This window comes from Pleurodeles waltl, chromosome 2_2 (assembly GCF_031143425.1).
Source record: "Pleurodeles waltl isolate 20211129_DDA chromosome 2_2, aPleWal1.hap1.20221129, whole genome shotgun sequence".
In the NCBI taxonomy this organism is placed as follows: domain Eukaryota; kingdom Metazoa; phylum Chordata; class Amphibia; order Caudata; family Salamandridae; genus Pleurodeles; species Pleurodeles waltl.
This window is the reverse complement of record NC_090439.1, coordinates 729,560,799-729,579,211: the sequence shown is the minus strand read 5'-3', so window position 1 is coordinate 729,579,211 and position 18,413 is coordinate 729,560,799. Positions and strand designations below refer to the sequence as shown.

The 18,413-nt window shown below is 44.3% G+C and overlaps 1 protein-coding gene across 14 annotated transcripts in view; it reads left to right on the top strand.

The window, feature by feature from the left end:
- NCOA2 (nuclear receptor coactivator 2) overlaps nt 1-18,413 on the top strand; it is a 1,057,595-nt gene that overhangs the window by 903,955 nt on the left and 135,227 nt on the right. For all 14 annotated transcript variants that reach the window (XM_069220319.1, XM_069220317.1, XM_069220318.1 and 11 more), the window contains one exon: nt 9,881-10,058. In XM_069220319.1, coding sequence (XP_069076420.1) covers nt 9,881-10,058 — 178 coding nt within the window. The remainder of the gene's footprint in view (nt 1-9,880; nt 10,059-18,413) is intronic.

Sequence of the window (18,413 nt, the reverse complement as noted above, 5' to 3'; positions counted from 1 at the left end):
AATCAGTTAGTAGATAATAATAGTGCCAAAAGGTAGCCTAAGAGAGGAGGAGAAAAATACATGAACGGAAGTCAATTGAACACACTGGTATTGAGAAAAATAAATGAAGCCAATCTACAAAGACAGCTGCCGTTCGGCAAACGCCAAATGAGAATGAAGTTTTACCAATGGGGCCCCCAACACTAACATTTGACAGTGATGCCTGTTTTTAACTTAACTCTTTACTTCCTCTCATCTGAGATCTCATTATTGAGTAATGGTGTTTCCTTTGTGATCAGTCACACCTGATTGGTTTGATTTACACACTGAGTTACTACAGATCTTCAGAAAGATCAGAAATCTGGCCTTGTTTTCTGACCATGGCTCTGAACCCAATAATGACACTACCAGTTTACTTACAAAATCCACATTTTATTCAGCTTATGCTTTGCTACCTCAAGAAGTCATCACATTTGAGAAACTTGTACTAAAGAATTTTCGTGCCTAAAATCAGTCACCACCATTGTCCCCCTACAACATTATCTTTTAAGAATGTTAGACCATTCTTGATCTAAAGAATAATAATATTGTTATAAAACCTTCTGACCAGGACGGTGGGATCATGATCTACAATAAACATAAATATGACCAAGACATTTTTCGTCAATGTAATAATACTGATCACTACATACAACTTGATCACAGTACCTTAAAGAACAAAAAACCTAGAGTATTTGGATGGATTATGCACCCCTGTACTATCACTTAAAATAAGTCAAGTGAATCACAGCTATTTGATACTAGTTATTGCCCCTGGTTCCTGTCTAGCATAGAAGGCATTCCTTTTTTATATAAAGCTTAAGATTCTCAGTCTCCCCTGTCCAACATGTCTGTTTTTAGCAGGCACACTGACAGTGAAAAGCATCTCATCAATTAGAAAGGCTAATAGTTACGCTGTGGTGCTCAAATAAAAAAAAGCTTCTCAGACACCATTAGAGAGCTTCAAATTGTGTTCAACTCAGTTGCAGGAAGACCAATTTCAGCAAAGGCAGCTTTTTCACTGGGTAAGCTCATCTTAAGTGAGAGGGTATAGCAGCCTTCTCCAGCATGAGGGCTTCTGGCCACTGGAAATAATGACTGTCCGCTCTTCAGTCTACTCTTCTGTGGCGAAAAGCACCTCCAAAGTTGTTGCACAGTGGAACAGAATATTAAGGTAGAAGAGGGCTGAATGTTGTACAAAATGGCTATGCTTTGATGTTAAAGGTTGCTTTTTACTGCCTTTTCATCAAAAGGAGTATTATAGTGGATACCTCTAACTGCAGATTACTCACCTTATGAATGTTGTGAATCTCTCTAGGCACTTGAATGGATCTAGAGATCTCTGTAATAACTCCTGTGTGCTGGTAGGTGGTACCTACAGTCTCTGTCTCAACTTGATCCACCATTGCTTGTGATGAGACAAACCACCATATGGCCAATACCGCTGCGTGCTGACATCTGTTCCTCTTTTTCCATATCCTTCAACCGTCAACACTTATCCAGAGTTGTGCTTCTAAAGTTAGACTTTTTTTTTTTTTAACCAAAGTTCTCAACAGAGTGCAATACGTGTCCTCATAAGACGCAATAGATATTTATCACTGACCTGCACAAAGTCAGCTTTTTCGTGTCTCAGCACCAAGCTACCTGATGCAGCCGAAGACCATCAAGAAGCAGAAAAGCACACTGTACATCATCGAACAAAAGAAATGTGGTCATCCTACTCCAAATCAGGGGTTTGTTCCTGATCCTATTATACAACCTCTGGTGAGTCCCAGCAAAATCGAGGGACAAATTGATGAGGGAGTACAGTACAAGAAGTGTAGAAAATGTTCCCCAAATGATGACAATGTGGAGAGCTCAACCTTTGTTCCTTCTTCAATACACTGATTCTGGCCTATATCATCTTATGTGAAACAGTTCAATTTACTTGAAGGGGCTACACAGTGTGCGTCTTTTGCTGAGGTAGCTGTTAGAGCCACCGATATGTTGGATTTTTGTTTACTCACAAGTCAAAATAAATCCAATCTGTTGACCTAATTTTGAAGCAGTAGCCTTTGACATCAGAGTTCATGCTGCCATTTTCTCACTCTTTCTGGAGTATGACTAGTGAGATTGTGCCTCCTGTGCCTGAGTTTTGTAGTTCCTTTGCACTTGCAATACATAATGGCCCATGCACAGGATAATATGCCCCACAAACTGTCTGAGATACTTTAGATTGTGTGCCTATTAGTATCAAGTGTTTGAAAATCATCAAGCCTGGATGGGCGCCACTGGATTTTCTGGAGATGTCTAAGGTTTTGCTTATGGTTATGCCCTTAGGAGTTGTAAGGCTATTTTGTGAAAAAGGATGATTCAGTACTGGTACACTTTGAGTATCAGAGCAACATCTCACTCTTTGGGGCTGCTTTGTCCCACCTGCTGGTTCAGGGGCACAGAAGGTTTAGTTGATATTACAAAAGTCTTGCCTTTTACCAGAAGCGGTATTCTTAACCTGTTCAGCGAATCATTCAGCCTTTTTGTGACTGATTGGTGGTGGAACAGTTTGTGGACACTAGCATGTGCAGCAATTTTCTTCCTCCTTGCTTGGTCCTGCAGTCATGCCAAACCGCTTGTAGGAAAGTCCCTCTTTTTGGCATGGTTAACCCCCACTTTTTGCCTGTAGTCAGTGTGCTTAGACTGTTTTCTCTGGGATCCTACTACCCAAGACCTCAGTAATTGTGCTCTCTACTCTAAATGTGATGACCTTAGTACCCTTTACACTCCACAATCAGCATACGGGTGTACCCATGTAAGTCCCTAGTATATGGTACTTAGGTACCCAGGACATTAGTACACCAGGGGTCCCCTTGGGCTGCAGCATGCATTATGCCACCCATGCAAACTGTGCATTCACCCTATCACTGCTGGTCACTACACCAGGTCACTGTAAGTCACCACCATGGTAGGCCCTAGTGGCAGGTTGCAGAGCCCTGTGTGTGTGGGCACCCCTGCAAGAGCAGAGGTGCCCCTACCAATTCCAATTCCCTGGACTTTATAAGTGCGAGGAAGCCATTTTACCAATGTACTGTGTGTTTGGTGTCAAACATGCCGGAATCATACTCCAATACTGATGCCAGTATTGGTGACATGATTCTATACACTCTGGGGGGGCTCCTTAGAGGTCACCAACAGTATTGCTCCTATCAGTCTTCCAGGGTCTAGAAGCAGCCCACGCTGCTGCAGCCCTTCAAACAGGATACTGCCCTCCTGCTGCTTGACCAACTCAAGCAGGGAAAGGCAGAACAAAGGATTTCCCATGAGAGAGGGCTGCAACCTCATCTCCCTAGGAAATAGGTATTACAAGGCTGGGGAGGGGTAGCCTTCCCACGCCACAGCTTGCTTTGAAGGTCACATTTGGGTCCTCCTTGCATCATCCAGTTTGCACCAGTCCAGGGACCCCTGGTCCCTTCTGTAGCACAAAACTCCTCAAAGGAAAGGGGAATGACCACTCCCCTGTCCATCACTACCCCAGGGGTGACCAGAGCTGCTCCAGGTGGCCACTTGATTCTGCCATCTTGAAATCAAGATGGGAAGTGTCCTCTGAGAGCATCTGACTGGTCAGTCTAGGCAGATTGTCAGTGACCCCCTCTGATAGTTGGTTACCTTGCAAAGGGACCAAGCCCCTTTTTGAGCTATTTAGGAACTCCCTTGAGGGTGGGCCCCCAGATTCGGCGTGCAAGACTCCACCAGGACTCCTCTGCAACAACCTCTTCTGCTCCTGGCCACTGGAGCCACTGCTGGACTTCACAGGAACCGATTAAGACTGCAACACCGAGACGGCCTATCCTTGCAATGTTATTTCTGTGGCTTCTGTCAGCAACTTGCAACATTCCCACACCTGTGCATCCTTTGGGATCGACAAGACTTCAGCTGCGCCAAAGAAGCAAGAAGGAATCTCCCTTGGAGTGAAAGAGTCACTCTCCTGCATCTGCAGCACCTAAGGCAATGACGTCCGACTGCTGGGATCTCCAACACAGATGGTGGGTCAGAGGGGTCCTCTGTGTCCTCTTTGCCTTCTTTCCGACTTGGGAAATGGTGAGTCCTTGCCTCGTCCTCTAGGACTGAATCCCTGTGCTCTGCACTGTTGCAGCAACCATGGCTTGTTGACTCCTGCTCTGAGGGTTCTTCAGGCTCCAAGTATCTCCTACCCCCAGCACTCCACCTGTGCATGAAAAGTCTCCTCTCTGGTGCTCCAGCGAAGTGGGAGTCCTCTTCAGGTGTGCTGCCTGGGCCTCACTGCAACTTACTGTGCCTGCTGCCAGTGGGCTGCTTATGGGGGCTCTGAGTGCTTTTACCGGCTCTCCTGTCTTCTTAGTGTCGACCCGGACTCCTGTCCAAGGGTCAAGTCCCCAGGAACCTCGCTGGTCCTCTTCAGCTCTGCAGATCTCAACAGCTCCAGTGGCATTTGCTTGTGTTTGTTGGTGGTCCTTCTGACCACTGACCTGTCTGCAATGTGGAGACCACTGAGGGGCATCTCCTAGGTGACTTCAGGGACTCCTATGCAGCTTTTTGACTCCGCAGCTGGCCTTCACCCACCACTGTTGACCTAGATCTTCACCCACAGAACGGTTGGCATTGCCTCCTGCCCCACCTGGACACTCCTGTGTGGATTGAACTCTGTCCCCTTCTCTTGGACGTCCTCTTCTTTCCGAATCCACCTTTGGATTACACCTACCTGGTCCTGTTCTTGCAATCTTCCAATTCCCCATGTTAGCCTATGGGATGACCAGGTAACTTACCTCTGCTCTCATGGTCGTTTGATACATACGTCTTGGAGTTCCATACTCTCCCAGCCCTTGGCTAAGTACTCTATATCCTTTGGTGGGGGACCCATTCTCGCAATTCACTATTTCACTATATTAGTGTATGGTTTGGCCCCTCTATAGGGCCCTTGTTATTTCTGATGTTTTTATACTAATTCCTAGTACTTATCTTTGTATATTTTGTGTGTATTTGCATCCAGAAAAGGGGGATTGCCTATAGTAATCTACTTCAGTGTTTCTGTAATAAAGTACCTTTATTTTTGCAACACTGTATGGTTCCTTTCAGGTGTGATAAGTTACTGTGTGACTACTGTGGTATTGCAAGTGCTTCACACTCCTCCTGCTCACCACAGCTACCACTAGTGAGCCCTGGCTTCCTAGAAACTGTAACACTAACTAATAAGGGTTGGCCGGACCTGGTATAAGGTGCCAACACCATAGGTGTCCACTACACACCAGGCAAGCTTCCTACAATGATTGGCTTTTCAGTCCTACATTACGTTAAGGCTATAGCAGGGGTTGGGCAAGAATAATTATTCATTTTTCCTGCAGATTTTCTATTACTTTGGACTAGTGGGTCCTTCATATTGTTATGTTTGGTTACTTCCTTTCCCTTTTGCCTGTTTCTCCCTGCGTTCTGCCACTTTTTGCCCAAAAGTCACCAATATTCTCTCTTAAACTGCAGCTAGTGCTAGCCAAAGGAGTGGTCAAGCTTGTTCCAGAGGTGGAAAGTCTCTCTGAATGGTAGTACTGATAATGTCTAGTGCACCAGAGGGGCAGGGATCTAAGGCTGATTTTTAGATCTCCAGTAGCTAAACTCCTTCCTCGGGGCGGAGAAATTCAAGGTATTGAGCCTTGCCCAGGTCATGTTGGCTTTGGACCTCGAGGACAGGATGGTGTCCTTGGGCATTCAGAACAATTACTTTCATGTGCCGGTCCTAACAGTCCAAAGAAGTACTCCTGCTTTGTGGTGTGGTTGCTCTTTAGCAATTCACAGTCCACTTTGTCCCCTCCAGTGTTCACAAAGATACTGTCTGTGGTTGTGAACGTTCTTTACTGGTTAGGGATACAAGTATTCCCATATCTTCATGACCTCCTGCTGAAGGCAAGCTTGTCGCAGCTAATTTCCAGCCACCTTCAGACAACTGTTTCACTACTGTCCTCCCTGTGATTCTCAGTCAAAAACCAAAATCACATCATTCGCCTGTACCAAAGATTCCCTTTAAAGGGGATATTTATGAGACAGTGGTTTCCTAGGCCCTTCTGCCCTTGCAGTGGATCAAGGATATTCTGGATATGATTTCAGTATTTCAGGTGAGACTGTTGGTTCCAGATGTGCTGGTTCAGGGCATTCAGTGGTGAATGTCAGATGCAACTGACTTGAAGCAGGTTGTTACCACGCCCAGACCTTACTGTGGTGATTGGTGCTTATTCCTTAGACCAGGGTGATCGCCTGAACAATTTAGAGATCAAAGTCCTTGAGAACTTAGCGGAGCAGCTCAATAGTATCAATATTCTGGAGTTTTGAGCTATTTTTACTTGCCATAGAAGGCCTTCCTGACATTCATCCAGGGCAAGCCAGTCCAAGTGCTGATGGTCAACGGAACTGCCATGTTGTATTGCAACAAACTGGAGCATTGTGTGGCCCTGTGCACAGCGTTTGACCTTCCTCCCAAAGTCTGTAATGCCATCTTGTCAGCCAGGCACCCTTCCACCAAAATGTTATATTCCTGTCATTGAAAGAAATGTCTGCCACGGTGCACATACAAGTCTGTTGATCCCCTTTCTGCCCCTCACTCTGAGGTTTTACTTTTCATTCTTTCCCTTGCCCAACAGGGCTTTGCATTGGGCATTCCTAGGGGCTATTTGTCTGCTATTTCTGCTTTCTTGTTGTTGCCTGATAGCCCACCCTTGTTTAGGTCTTCTTTTGTACATTTGTTCCTCAAAAGTCATCTGTTGCACCATTCCCTATTCATTATGCCCCGGTGGGATTTTAATTTGGTAATTAGGTTTTTGCTTTCGCTCCTTTCGAGCCCTTCAACAATTGTCCCCTTAGGCTTCTCACATTGAAAGTGGCCTTCCCTGTGGCAATTACATCTGCCCGCAGAGTGAGTGCGCTGCAGGCCTTATCATCTAAGTTGCTCTACCTCTCTATGTATTCCATCAAATTTGTGCTTCACACAAAGGCCCCTTATCTGCCAAAAGTGGTCAAGCCTTTTAATTTAGAGCAATCACCCTATCGTCCCTCCTCCCCCCTTCCCCCCCCCCCAACACACCCACCCACACACACACACACACATCCACACATTCTTCTAAAGAAGAGGAGAGACTCCACTGCATGGATCCACAAAGAGCATTGGCATTCTACCTTGATGGTACCCATGAGTTTCAAGTGGACGACCAACTCTTTGTGGGGTATATGGGTGCAAAGAAAAGTCAGGTGGTGCTGAAGTGAACCATCTTTTATTGTGGCGAGCTCTGCATCAAAATCTGCTACGCACTGACCAAAAAGCAACCTTCTGAAGGTTTCAGTGCTGATTCCACCAGAGCTAAATATGTGACCACTGCGTTAGCATGCGGAGGTCTGGTCTTAGGCATCTGTCAGGAAGCAGAATGGGCATCTCTGCACATGTTTACCAAACACCACTGACTGGACAGTCAGGTCCATAGGGATGAGCACTTTGCCCATTCAGTCCTGCAGGACTTTCTCGTTTGAAATCAGTTCGCAGACCCAGCTCTGGCCATGATATTGCTTGGGTATCTATTCACAGATAAGTAGCCGGTAGCTAAAAGTCTCTATTGGATGGACAAGTTACTTAACTTCGGTTAACCGATCTTCCTTGCTCTGCGTATAGATTTCTAGGTACAAGGACTTACCTTTCAGGGCCCTGGTTTTGACACACCAGTGGCTAGTTTTCTTCTTGGCGCAGCTATTCTGGCGTGGAAAGTTGTAAAACGAAACTGATGTTGGCGCACATAGGTGATGCCTGTATAGTTACCGCAACATCTGGTGTGGATGAAGCTGATGGACGCGGAACCGATCAACGCCACCTACCGCCACGCAGGGGATGTACTGCTCATGAAAATTCTTCTGGATCCAGGCTGGCACCGGGTGAAAATTCACAGGTAAGGAATCTGCAGCTAGATATAGTCTCTATCAGATATGGCATTACCGAAGATAAGTAACTTGTCCTTCAGTCTATGCTGGTGCTTTCCCTACAATTATCAACTACAATATTCTGCAGTATTTTGCCACACTAATTTTCATCTACTCCAGCAAGTAAAAACCCAACTGCTCTCTAGTGGGATTATTGTCTCAAGAGTTGTCCCTTTGCAGGTCATTTCTGGTGTTTGGGGCTTTTCTATTCAGAGGTTTGTTGGGTATTTTCCTTCAAAATGTATATTGTAGGATTTCATCTACTTCTACATACACCTACTCTTAATTGTGAAAGATGGTCCACTTAAACCTCTTTCCTCTGTAATACTTTTCCTTCATACTTATATTTGCTACCCTTGAATAATACGTACTTCTCATTTAAGTATTTGGGTAAGTAGATAGACTGACAGATATGGTTTTTATATTGCCACAAAACCCGAAGTTATAGTAAGGCAGACCAAGTATAGTGGTATGCCCAAGAAAAGTAGTGCATGTGTTAAATTTAACATTAAATGCCGGAATTTGTGCAACTGAGTCCACACAGGGAGTGTCCAACGTAGGTTTAGTTTGGCTGGAGGCATCCCATATTTTCAGAATAAACACAAACTATGTAAATGAGTTGTATTAAGCTTGACTGTATGTAAATGTTTTGAGTATGTGTTTCTAAAAATCTGGTACGTATCTGTTTTTTTGTTTTTGCATTGGACGTCTCATCTAAACCATAGAGTTATCTTTCTTAGTACATTATTTCCACTCCAAGGCAGCCTCAGCAAACTACTAGCATGGTTAGCAAATAATTAAAGAGGGACCAACCTACGTGCTATGCAGTGTATCTGCATACATGTGTATTTTCTCATTGAGAATTAGGTTGGTAGCACTGCTTCAGTCCTTCACATATACTTTGCGATTGAGTGTGCCATTTTGGAAACTAATGTGGTCTTCAGCATTCTTTACCTAAATAGTTAAGTTACAACAGTCTTTATGCAACAAGGCGAAGGGAGCTTTTTTATTCCAGGTGGAATAAACATCTACAATATTTGACACTTTCAGGTCTTGATCTGTAGGTGGTTCTTAAATATGAATTTGAAGACCACTGGTCCCATTCTAGGTTTTGAGTCTATGAAAGTATTTTTGGAAACAAAAACATGGTTTATCGTGGAAGAAATTAATTTCTTGTACTTGGATTTAGTAGAGCATGCAGTAGAATTTCAGGCTGGTCACACCTGCACAATACACAGATAATATTTCAGCTTAAATCATTTAGATGTTAACATGGTTTTCGGTTGAGGGAACATTGTATTGTTAAATTATTTTTCGGAAGACATTGGTACTTGTATGAAATTCAGGTCATCCCCAGGTGTGTTCACCTTTTTGTTTTCCTTCTTTGCTTGCAATGCTTCTCTTTTGTTGTCATTGTGGTGATTGCTTGACCATGATTTGTAATGATATAAGTTAAATGTTTCATTAAATCAGAAACAATATTTCATATTTAAAATTTTCTGCAAGTTCATAATGAGAAGAGAAAGAAAGCTTTAATTTGTTATCCTGGAAAGAGCAAGCTAATTGATGTTTTTTGAAGACTTATTTTTTTGACATTTGTTGGCATCAGTATATTTTTTTATGATTAGCTCATGTACAGCAGGTGACATGTTCTATTACACCAGCTTAAGTTTAAAGTGTTGCCTTTTATATGCAGTAGTGGTGAGAGTGAACTAATCTTTTGACCAGATCACTTATGCCAAAATGGAATAAAGTAAGAACGAGATTACACTTTTACAATCTAAATGATTTACTTTCCAGGATACACAAATAACCTAAATATGATTTTTCGTTTGATTTATAAACGTATGAATGTGAATTGTTTGATTTGGTTTTGAGTTGCTTGCTATTATTTGTTTTGTAGGATTAAGCCAGCAGCCTGATCCTGGATTTTCTGGGGCGTCGACTCCCCAGAGCCCCTTGATGTCCCCCAGATTGACTCACACACAGAGTTCGTTGCTTCAACAGACTCAGGCTAACCCTTCTTACCAGACATCTGCAGAGATGAATGGATGGACACAGGGGAATATGAGTGCAAACAGGTACATACAAAATAATTAACATTGTGTAATATTGCAAAGTTTGTTTCTGATTTTAAGTTACAATACAATTTTATTTTTCTGCCATCATTGTACTGGACATAAAACTACACTTTGGAGTGTTCAAGTGTATTGGGTATATTCTCACTGTGTATTCTCACACTGGGAGAGAGGAAGAGAAGTTCCTACTTGTGTTCTCCCTGGCAAAGTATCTCATACATTAAAAAAGTAGGCTGGAAGGGACTGAAACAAGGTGGTGCAAAAGCCACTGGAAGGTATAACTTGGACATCCAAAGAAAATTGTAGTAGACATCTTACCCACTGAATAGTGGCATGCTTAATCATCTACGCCTGTCCACAACCTGGTAGGATGAAACCACAAGGGCTGACTCAACCAAATTTAGGATTTCGTGTATAAAGTATTTATTTGGATAAAGCAGGTATCCAGGAAAGAAAAACTGCTAAGAATAACTTATGGTATACCTTAAGGGGGATTCCTTTTTATTCCAGGGTACTGTGGGTATGAATAAAAACAGATGTGGGATTTTACTGAGAATTAGTGTCACAATTGCCCCTAATTGTCCAACATGGTTCGGGCCTCGCCAAGAGCCATCTGGGTCTGGGGCACAGCTGTGAGGCTTAAGGCCAATGGTTCGGTAGTGGTCTGAGCCAGAGCCTTTAGGTGAGAGCAGCTGTGATCGATCCTTGTCAAATGTTTAACTAGAGGATGGCACCTCCGGCCAGACAGGCATGATTCAAGAGCCACTCAATAATAGGGTTCTTCTAAATGAGAAGTCTCTTCTAACTCAGGTGAGCATTCGGCTTCACAGCTATGCATGGACTGCATGTGTAGGTAATAGTACTAATACTGACTGCCCCACCTTCCTCTCTTAAGATTTGGTGCCTGATTATCGGCCTGGGCCGAGTAGCTGTTAGTTGAGGGGGAGATTTCAACATGGTTCTTAACAGCACAATGGATCTTTCTCCTAGGCGTCCCAAACCAAATGCAGCATCGCGACTCCTCTCATTCATGACAACTGCCTTGATATCTGGCAACTCACCCATGCCACTGACGTGGAGGGCACCTATGTCACCACTTCGCATAATGCATGGTCATGCATTGATTTCTGGCTTCTCTCCCACAACGCACTAACCTGGTCCACCTCGGTGTCACATATGCCTCACACCCCTTCGAGTCATACCCCTGTTCTGCTAGAGCGCACCCTACCGAGTTCTACTCTCCTGGCCTTTACCTGGCGATTGCCCCTTGGGTCGCTCCAATACAGTGTTTCCTAGACAAGATCCGAACCACGATCACAGACTACTTTAGTAATAACTGGGCTCGGTGTCCTCCCTATCGACACTTTGGGAGGCTTTGAAAGTTGTAATCTGGGGTATCTGTATCACTAAACAACCCAGCATTCTTTGGGCCATAAGGAGGCAACTCCATTCGGATGAGCGAGACTTCAAGTCTCTAGAGCTGCAGCGCCACATTACCAACAAACCACAGTCATGGCATAAAAGGGTAGCTGGACCCCGGTTAATTATTAATGCTCCCACCTGTTAGGAATAGATTGCCCTGCAAAGCGTGGGCATTTCGCCATGCCCACCTTGTCCCAAAGGGATTTCATGCAGCAGGAAGCGTATCCCCTTAGCTGGAGTGCCATAGGTGCGCCTAAGACAAGCCTGTCTGTGCCCGATCTCACACAGTGTCAGCCCCCATGCCCATTTTGTCCTCCATCTCCCACCTAAGATAGTCTGTCCTGGGAAAGAGCTTTATGCTCTGAACACCAAAGGTAAGTCACAAGGGTGTCCAGGTTTAGACTTTCATACTAGTCCTCAGGAAACTATCTATGCTTTTGTTCTAACTGCAGTGCCATTTTAACTTGGGTCCAAGTGCAATCACAAGGAAAACACTTGTATTAATTCCATTGACTCGTCCATTAATTCCACTGGTAAAATCAGGTGTGCACGTTTGAGTGCAAGATCATTGCTAAAACAACAGAAAGAATTCTCTGACCTTAGGAACAGTCAGAAGTTAGATATTGCATGGGTCACAGAGACTTTGGGGGCTCAAGCCTCTGGCCCTGATCTATTCCCCCCTAACTTTAACTTACACCGAGTCCATAGACCACTGAAATGAAGCGGAGGATTAGCCATGTTCCATAGGGAAACCTTGACAGCCATTATCGAACAAGCGTCTCTCTGTATTTGAGACTTAAGTTCAATATTGAACTTTCTAAAACACAGTCCTTTAGAGGAATACTAATTGACCAATCTCCTAGTCGAAGAAATATTTTTATACAAAAAATGGGTGCCCTTCTAGAGGAACATTTATACGTGAAAGATATTTCTATTATTGGCAATTTTAATTTTAATTTGGAAAACCATCTAGACAGACACTCATGGGCCCTAACCAAGACTCTTGGAAGCTTTGTCCTGTCCCAGCTAGTTACTGATCCTACTTATACCGGGACACATATTTCATGGGCTGTTTACCAACACTGCTCAGGTGATAAGGCTCCCTGCCATTTGCCTGGAGATATCACTGTCCAGTTATGTTTGACATTATGCTAAAACCTAAAGATGCCCCTGAACAGCCTTTCCATCAGTGTTTTAATTTGCGTGCCTGGGATAAAGTGCAGAAAGGCATATGGAGAACTATAAAGCGCTATTGCTTAAGGAAAAACACTTATTTTAATAACATTTTCAGGTTGGGTCCAAATTGGCGTCAGTCCGTAGGAATAACACGATCAATAGCGGTCAGGCCTTTTGTGATACAATTGCAAATTTCTTTCTGGTCAAAGTGGTCCAGGTTTTTAACAAACTTGACCAAAATAATACTAGCAAGCAGGATGGCATAATTCAACCTGCCTCTGATGAGGATTTTCCCAAGTTTACCAACTTTTCTCCTCTTTCGGTAAACCAAGTAACCTTTTAAATTCAAGGTACCAAATCTGGCTTGCCTATGGATCCATGCCCTCCTGCAGTCATCATATTAACAGCAGAAACAGTGGCCACCTCTTTGAATAGTATTTTTCAACTCAATGTTTGAGTCTGGATGCTTTCCTGCCCAATGGAAGGAAGCATCCATTATACCTCCTACTAAAAAAAAAAAAAAGAGGAAGAAAAGGCTATGAACCAGCAACTGGCACTACTTTTACAGGACAACCAACTGCTCGTTACCACTCAATTTGGGTTCAGACGGGGTCATAGTACTGAAACAGCACTGATAAAGACAACTGAACAGGTTACAACAATAGTACATGGGGACAGCAGTGCGGCGCTTCCATTCCTCGATTTATCGACCGCCTTTGACACAGTCAACCATAAGATCTTAGTCAAATGTCTCTGGGCTGTCAGTATTGAGGGATCAGCTCTGGCACTGCTACAATCAGCAAGTGATGGCATTGAATTAATTTCTGTTCAAGTCTTTTTCCTTGCCATTCGGGGTTTCACAGGGATCCTCACTTAGTCCTACATTATTCAATGTTTACTTTAAACAGCTGGCAGCCTTGATAAGATCTTTTGGATTCAGTTGCACATCTTTTGGTGATGACACCCAAATACGTGGTAGCTATGACCTCTTCGGACAATAGTACAGGTGTGAAATTGCATGGCAGTAGTTGGAAGTTGGATTAACCTGAACTGCTTGAAACTGAACTCTGGAAAAACAGGCCATCCTCTTTGGGAACAACCCCAAACGTTGGTCCCCTACCTAATGGCCGGAAGAACTAGCTACCCTTCCTGGCCCGGATAGCATGGTAAGGAATTTAGGAGTGGTAATGGACAACAGACTGACATTTGGACAACAGATCAGTGCATTCACGTCCCCCACTTTCTAAACCTTAAGGATGCTTTAAAAGATTCTCCCTTTCATACCTTAAAATACTCATAAAGCGGTGGTAACTGCATTGGTTCCCTCTAAGATAGACTACTGCAATGGCCTGTAGCTTAATATGCAACAACAGCATTTCAGCAGGCTATAAGTCTTGCGGAATGCTGCTGCTAGATTGTTGGCAGGCATTCCCAAAAACATGTCTGTTTCACAAGCCATCAGAAAGCTTCCTGTCAGGCAGCACATCAGATACAAAGCCCTTTGTATTGCCTATAGATCTCTTCATAGCATAGGCTCAGCCTATTTGGAAAAGTCTTTTTACCTGTACAGTCCAAGAAGCAACCTTTGTTCCACTGACGCTCAAACTGGTGGGTCCCAGGTTCAGGTGGACAAATCAAGAAGGAAAAGGTTTTGTCGCCTTGACTGCAAAATAATGGAACCAACTCCCTCTTCATATTAAAACTAAACCTTAACCTGCTAGCATTCAGGAAAAATTAAAAGCCAGGTTATTCCCCAGTTAAGGTTGTTTCAATGTTTGTCTCATTCAGAGCTAATGCCTTGACACTGCTGGGTATTTCTTTGTGCTTTATAATTCTCTTTAACATTAACATCTGTCAGTGCGAAAATCTCAGACTGAGGAAGAGTCCCTGCACAAAGCCAACTATTTAGGCTGGGAGGCGACCCCATATCGAATGACAGTTCTGGCAGGACAGTAGCCACTATGCTACTCAAAACTAGGGCCCTCACATATGTGGTTGAGCTCCTGGACGAGCGACACGAGTGAAACTCAAATCCCGATGGGCTGTTACAAAACATGACCTTTTACTCCAAGCTCAATGAGGCAGCCCCAGTACCTTGCAGAGAGGCGCTAGTTGCATACCTGGACTCAACCCACCTTCTATGGCTGGACCAGGAACATCGGGACCATGAACATTGCTCATAAGCAGATGCTCCTTTTACCATGGAGATCACACAAGTCATTTGGTCAAAGTCTCGCAACAAGATGCTGGGACTTAATGGTCTTACTACTGCCTTTACAAGGACTACCCAGACTGCTGTTGCCTCTTCTACGGTTGATGCACGAGGATTCTCTAGCATTCAGGTCTTTGCCATCATCCCTACGAGAGACAGTAATAGATACGATCTTCAAACTTGGCAAACCGGAAGATCTGTGACTCCTCCCACCCACTATCCATGATAAATATTGACAACCAAATACACGCCAGACCTCTCGCGAACAGTCTTCTCCCCTTGCTACCTGACATTGTATGCCCGGATCAATCCTTATTTGTGCCAGGAAGATGGACTTCACATAACCTCCGCACAGTGTTCGCCCTTATACAGTTCATTGAGCCTCAGCTTTCTGCTGCCGCCATAATATTAGATGCTGCAAAAGCATTCAACACTTTAAAGTGGCTGTTGCTATTCCAATTATTATCACAACTTGGTATCTCCCCCCCCACCATTTATCCTGCTGATTCGCCTCCTATATGCACCCATGCGGCCAGTCTGTGCCTTAAAGGCACACTGTCAGAGCCTTTCTCCCCTACCTGCAGGACTCACCCCCAATTTTATTTGGTGTGCCGATGGAGCCCTTTAAAATCCGACTGCAGCAGCACCATGCTCACAGAGGCCTTGGATTTGTGGCCAGGAGTCTGCTGGTCTTCATGTATGCAGACCATGTGACTCTACTTCTGCAAACCCTAAGAGAATCTAGGTCAGTTATTAGCGAGGTCATTTGATTATGGGGCTTTTTGAGGATTCACATTTATTGGGCCATGCCCATCTTATTCCTATCATAGTCTTATGTGGACTCCATTACCATTATCCATGACAGGTTGTATAGCCATTGCAAAAATGGTAATTCTACCCAAATTTCTGTATGTTTTCATGAATGTACCTGTCCCCCTCACTGCACATTTTCTTCGGCACCTTGGCTCTAACCTGGTCTCCCTGATCTTCGCCGGTAAGTTTGAGGATCGCATGGGAGATACTCTGTCCTGTTAGCGGGGGAACTGAGCTCTCCAGACCTGGCCCGCTATGCCCAAGCCCAATTAATTTATTATTGGCTTTATCCCACATAATTCGAACCACACGTGGCCATCGAGGTGGATCGTACGACACCATCCCCCCCTAACTGTGGCTCTGCACAAACCATGCAAACCTCTGCAGACTGAGATTGACACCATGGAGAGTGTGCGATGGGCATGGGATGGCTTGAAGCGCTGTGCCTGGCTTCCTTACCTATATGCGCCATCTGTCCCCCTTGCGCACATTCCCCTGTTACCACCACCGCAGGTTGAGGGGGCCGGGATAAGGGTGCGTGCCCAAGGTCTTAACACCGTCGCAGAGCTATAACCTTATGATCACTTCTTACCTCCATTTGCATCCTCTCGGCCGTCCTCCCCCTTTGCGCTTGAGATCCTTCTTCGCCATCAACTGCGCCACCTGCCGGTCACTGCGCAGCACGTTCCCTATTCCCCCGGCCCACATGGCATGCTTGTGAACCCATTTTAACTAACCGATCGCCTCATCGATTGGTTGCTCATCTCTACTCCTTTACACAAGACACAGCACCGGTGGTTGTCCTGACCACCCGCATCACTTGAGCAGAAGACAGTGACCCCCTGTTACTGATACCCAGTTCCTGTTGCGCCCAAATGGCCACCCTCTACCCAAACTACAGATTGTGCCTCATCCACTGTAAATTCCTCCACCGGCTATACCGCACCCCCTTGCAACTCCATTGTATAGGCACAGACAGAGCATTCATGTCTTTCCGGCTCCAGATGTTTGGCTAATCAAGTCCAGTTCACTCCCACTATGCATTCAGCACACGCAAACAACACTTCATCTTCTTCCAACAGCTATGTTTTGCCATCAACGTACAGAAATCCCATCTACAACTTTGTTTAGGGGCTGTTCTCAACACTCATTTGAAATTGGCCTACCCAAATGCCCTCTGGATTCAAAATATAATAACACACTTGCAATAGCTACATCAACAGATAACACTGAGAGCAATTCAGAGAATTCTAGGGAATGTACGGGGTGTACAAAGTCAGGAACAACCACATTTAAAGGAAGAGCACAGCACTTGGGGGCCTGGTTAGCAGGATCCAAGTGAACAGTCAAAACACACTGACAGCATGCAAAAAATGGGGGTAACCATGCTAAAAAAAGAGGGCACTTTCCTGCACCGACCTGCTCAGCAGGATGCTGCAACAAGTCCACGAATGGGAGCTCCACCTTTGAGTCCTCCAACCATTCTTCTGGTGGGAATTTCCACGAATAGACCAGTTTTCAACTGTAAACAATGTAAAATGCCCAAACCTTGCCTCCAGACTGTGGTGAGGAAGCTCAGGCAGGCCTCTCTCACGCTCAATCTAGTAGCTCCCACTTGGGCACATCAACCGTGGGTCACAACCCTACTTGAACTGTCAATAGTTCTGCATGAGAAGCTCCTCCTACATCCTTACCTTCTCACTCAGAAACCAGGTGAAATCAGGCACCCAAATCCCAAAGATCTCAATCTTGTGATTTAGCTCCTGAAATCATAACATTTGGATATTTGAACTTGCCTACAGAATGCATGATGAAGATTCTTAAAGAAGCATGTAAGCCTACAACTAGAGCCTGCTATGCCAAATGGATATTTTTTTCCTATTGTCAAAACACACACAATGACCCTTCCAATGCAGCTATTCAAAATATTGTTTGCTATTTGCTTAACCCCTTCGCTGCCAGGCCTTTTCCTCCTCAGGCGCTAAGCCTTTTTTTGGCTATTTGGGGCAGTTCACGCTTAGGCCCTCATAACTTTTTGTTCACATAAGCTACACACGCCAAATTTGCGTCCTTTTTTTCCAACATCCTAGGGATTCTATAGGTACCCAGACTTTGTGGGTTCCCCAGAAGGAGGCCAAGAAATTAGCCAAAATACAGTGAGAATTTCGGTTTTTTTTTTTAAAATGGGAAAAAGGAGCTGCAGAAGAAGGCTTGTGGTTTTTCCCCTGAAAATGGCATCAACAAACGGTTTGCGGTGCTAAAATCACCAGCTTCCTAGCTTTCAGGAATAGGCAGACTTGAATCAGAAAACCCAATTTTTCAACACAATTTTGGCATTTTACTGGGACATACCCCATTTTTACAATTTTTTTGTGCTTTCAGCCTCCTTCCAGTCAGTGACTGAAATGGGCATGAAACCAATGCTGGATCCCAGAAACCGCAACATTTCTGAAAAGTAGACAAAATTCTGAATTCAGCAAGGGGTAATTTGTGTAGATCCTACAAGGGTTTCCTACAGAAAATAACAACTGAAAAAACTAAATATTGAAATTGAGGTGAACAAATCTGCAATTTTTCTCTACGTTTTACTCTAACTTTTTCCTGCAATGTCAGATTTTTTAAAGCAATATACCGTTACGTCTGCTGGACTCTTGCTTGTAGGTTCATCAAGAACCCTAGGTACCCAGAGCCAATAAATGCGCTGCACCCTGCAGTGCGTTTTCATTCTATACTGG